This window comes from Lucilia cuprina, chromosome 2 (genome assembly GCF_022045245.1).
Source record: "Lucilia cuprina isolate Lc7/37 chromosome 2, ASM2204524v1, whole genome shotgun sequence".
NCBI lineage: Eukaryota > Metazoa > Arthropoda > Insecta > Diptera > Calliphoridae > Lucilia > Lucilia cuprina.
Genome location: NC_060950.1, coordinates 18572151 through 18576587, shown reverse-complemented (window position 1 = coordinate 18576587; position 4437 = coordinate 18572151). Strand labels below are relative to the sequence as shown.

At 29.6% G+C, this 4437-nt stretch overlaps 1 protein-coding gene across 1 annotated transcript; it reads left to right on the top strand.

The window, feature by feature from the left end:
• Nucleotide 1: 1 nt before the first annotated feature.
• Nucleotides 2-752, top strand: LOC124419393 (bifunctional endo-1,4-beta-xylanase XylA-like; the record flags this gene model as incomplete). Its single annotated transcript, XM_046948589.1, has 1 exon — nucleotides 2-752. A coding segment is annotated over one exon (543 nt), but the record flags the coding sequence as incomplete, so codon positions are not given.
• Nucleotides 753-4437: the final 3685 nt, after the last annotated feature.

Genomic DNA, 4437 nt, shown 5'->3' with positions numbered 1-4437 from the left:
TACTACTTGGAGTCCCTGGCCCAATACAACATGGAACCCATGGCCCAATACTACTTGGAGCCCATGGCCAAATACAACCTGGAGTCCTTGGCCTAATACAACATGGAACCCCTGGCCCAATAGTACTTGGAATCCCTGGCCTAATACAACCTGGAGTCCATGGCCTAATTCCACCTGGAATCCTTGGCAAAATAGTACTGCAAATCCCCCAATTGTAAATACGACTTGGACTCCATGGCCCAATACAACATGGAGCCCATGGCCTAACACAACATGGAGTCCCTGGCAGAACAGTACCGCTCAACCACCCACTGTGAATAGCACATGGAACCCCTGGCATAACACTACCTTAAGTCCAATACAAAATCTCACAACTACCTCACCACCTCTACTTAACACTACCTGGAGTCCCGTTCAAAACACAACCGGAAATAGCAATAATATAACAACAACAATAGCAATTGCCACGGACTCTCCTAATAATAAGGCTAACCCGGATACATGGTGGGGCAAGATATGGCAAAAAATTATGTCAATCTTTTAAATAATTAAAATCATTAGTTAAAACTTTAATTATAGTAGATAAATGAAATCGAAGTAAATAATTAAATACATGAGCATTAGAAAAATCAAAAAAAAAAAAAGAAATAGCAAAAATAATTTAATTGTCTTAAAAAGACAGATAACAATTGAGATTATAAAAATAATAGAGTAAAGATAACCATATATGAATAAAATAGATGTTGAACACAGTGTTGTAGATTTATTTAATATTTAAGTTTCTCTCTATAAAGTTTCTCACTATAAAATTTAATCCATTTATTTACTGATTCCAATTTTAATTCCATATTCCTTTCGCACGTTTTTTTATATTCTACAAAAATTACATTTCAACAACCTTTTTTCACCTTTTTTGTCAAAAGACTGCTTTATGGTTTTATAGCTTCACACATTAATCACATTTTAGGAAAACATTTTTTTTTTACTAAATCACGTGTCAAAATATAAATGTTCCATTTTTATGGCCACAAAAAAATGTGCCTAAAAATATTACTTATCCTTAGAAATATAAATGGAAATCCTTCAACACCCACATAACTAAGGAGAGCAACTAACAATAACTCAATCGAATAAATGATACAGTTATTACAAACATTCAGGAGCAGAAAGAAAAATTTCCACAAACTAAATGAACTTGTAACTACAGCATGTAGAAAAGCATCAATCTTACAAAAAACAAAATTAGTTTATATTCAAAATCACAAATGCTGAAAAAAAAAACAATATGAGGATAATAAACGTTAAAAATGGTTACTGAGTAGCAGCCCAGCAAAAGCATAGTAATGACTTAAACTTATTCAACAACTCACTTTTCAATGATTATTACCAGGGCAAGGATTTCTATGCAAATGTATGTTTGTAGTCAGTAACTCAAAATAAGTTTTAAGTTGTTTTCTTTTCGAATCAGAGAATTTGCTACAAAATGGCATCGATTTGTTGTTGCATATTTTGTTATAAATGCATAAATGGCATTTTTTGCTTTAAATTGCATATATTTTGCATATTTTCAACATTTTTATAACATATTTTGCATATTCTTTTATTTTTCTAAAACAAATTGTTTTGTTTTCTCTGAATTTCATATTTTTACAACAAATTTGTTTTTACATATTTAGAATATGTTTAAATAAATATCAACAATTTTACATAGTTTTATTTAATTTTAAAAACCACAATAGTACGGAAGGTATTTTAGGTTTATGCTGCTTATTGTAACTTCCAAAATATTGGTCTTTAAAGTATCGGCTTTTAAGCCTTGTTTTTAAAATTTGTATTTAACACAAACGAAGTCGAATTATAGTCATACGTTACATTTTTTCAGAAACAAAACATCTTATTTAAATCTCCTAGTAAGTACTTAAAAAAAAAACTTCTATGTAAGTTTTTGCTGGGACTAAAATGAAATACACATTGTTCGTTTAATAAACGCTATGGAATGTCGCCTACACGGCATGTAAATTTCTTCATGCATGCAAAGAAATGTCATCAACTAAATCACCATTATGTCATTATCATCATATACATAGCACATACGTAATAAGTAATGATAAATCGGATTAAGTTATCAGCAGCAGCAACAGTAATAGTACAACAAAATATTTCTTGTTTAGTAGAATATTGTCCAATATAGGAATTTGTTCTGTGATGATCCAGTTCTTCCAGAATTTGTTAAAATAAAAGGAATGCTCCCCTATAAACATCAAATTAACTGAAGAAGACCTTGTATGAGAGATAGGGTTAATAATTCACCATTTTTCATAAAATTTGTTTAGACCAATTTTGGTTTATACGAAACATCTTTACATCGAACATCACTTCACGACACTTTCCGCATGAAATTCGATATAAAGATTAATGTTTCTATAAGTGTTTGTGTTCACGTATTATTAAGTCATCAAAGATCGTTAAAGTAATTTTTTTATGGACCGATTTTCAATACATTTGGTAGAGAGATTTTAATTCATATAAAAATATGTGGGTCGAATTTCATAGCTTTTCTTTCTTTTTTCTGTATTCTTTAGCCAGTAATTATCGTTTAAGTAATTTTTTGAAGGGCACCTTATATGGGGTGATCCACATAAAATTTGATGGAGAGATCTTGGCTTCATTGAAACTTATGTGTGTTGAATTTCATCACTAAACTCGTATTTTTAACCCAGTAATGAGCGTAAAGTGATGAGGAACTGATATGGGGGTCAATTATAGACCGATCTACATAAAATTTGGTACAGAGGTTTTGAATCATAAGAGACTTATGTCAAATCTCATTGTTATACTAGTATTTTTAAGTCAGTTAAACAAATTTTCTGAAGAGGGCCTTATATAGGGTCAATCATGGACCGACCTTCATAAAATTTGTTAGGGAGATTTTGGATCATATGAAACGTATTCATGTCGAACTTCATATCTATAATCGTACAGATGTGCCTAATAAAGCTATTTTTCTGGGGTCCACTTGTATGGGGGCTATGCAAAAACCTGGACCAATATTTCAAACAATCCTTACCTATAGACAATATTTGTGGAAAATTTTCTCTATCTCGTTCGGTTCGGACTCAATCGTACTTTCAACAGACAGACGTACGGACATGTCTAGATCGTCTTAAAATATCATAAGGACCCATAATGTATAAGTTACAAACGGATTGATAAAATCAATATACTCCCTCCTTTTTTGATTGTGGGTATACAAATAGTACGAGATTTGTGGTCGATTAAAATTGGAAGAAGGATGGTGGCTTCAAGACAGTTAGGGAGGAAACGTGAAGAACACAAACTACTACTAGATTGTACTACAATCAAAGTTTTCTACTGATATATAAAAAGTGTAGAGAGTTACTCTGTAACTCAATTTGAAAGAAAAATTTCGAATTTGAATGATAAATGCAGTGAGTTTCAAAAGCTTCTTTTTTCGAATCGAAATACGGAGTAACCATTCTGAACTGAGATTGCCACAAGTAAAACATGTATTATGGCAATAAATATTGTAAACTATTTGACTATTAAATTATATAGAAATTTCCGTTCGCTCTCCTCTTAATGGACAGAATTCACAATCAGTCAATAATGTTTGGGTTTCTAATAGAAATAACGAAAAATATATAATATAGCATCAAATAAGATTTTCAAAATAGATTTTAACAAATCTCTTTTATATTTACATATTTAAACAAAAAAAAAACCTTTTGAAATATTTCTTCTAAATAAATATTTAATAATAAAAACAGCATACAAATTTATTTCAATCAAATTTCAAACAAATCAAATAATTTTCGTTGCACTTTTATAGTCTCATACATATTTATTGTATTTATATTAAAATGTATTAATTAATAATTCTTCAATACAAATTAAAAGCATTACTTAATGATCCAATCACTAAGTTGACATTTGTTTTCTAATCAAAGTTTTGACTTAGAGTTAAGCAAAAACAAAGAACTTTATTTTATAAATTCTTGTACTTCAACCGAGACCAGTTGGTACTATGACAATTTATTTTAATTATGTTTTCTCTATATAGAATAAAAAATAACTGTAGAATTTTTTGCAATATTAAATTAAAAAGTGATAAAGTAAAGATAAGGAGTAGATTAAAATGTTTATAAAAACATTTTTAGAGAAATAAGAAAGAAATAAAATTCAGTTTTTATTTGTTTACAAACAATGGACAAAGGAGAAAAGCTTCTATTGTACTTGTAAAGATAATTAAAAAAGTTCATAAACTAAGAAGTTATTTAAAAATACGTAAATAAACAAAACTAAAATAACAAGAACCAGAACTGAACTAGAACTGAACTAGAACTGAACTAGAACTGAACTAGAACTGAACTAGAACTGAACTAGAACTGAACTAGAACTGAACTAGAACTGAACTAG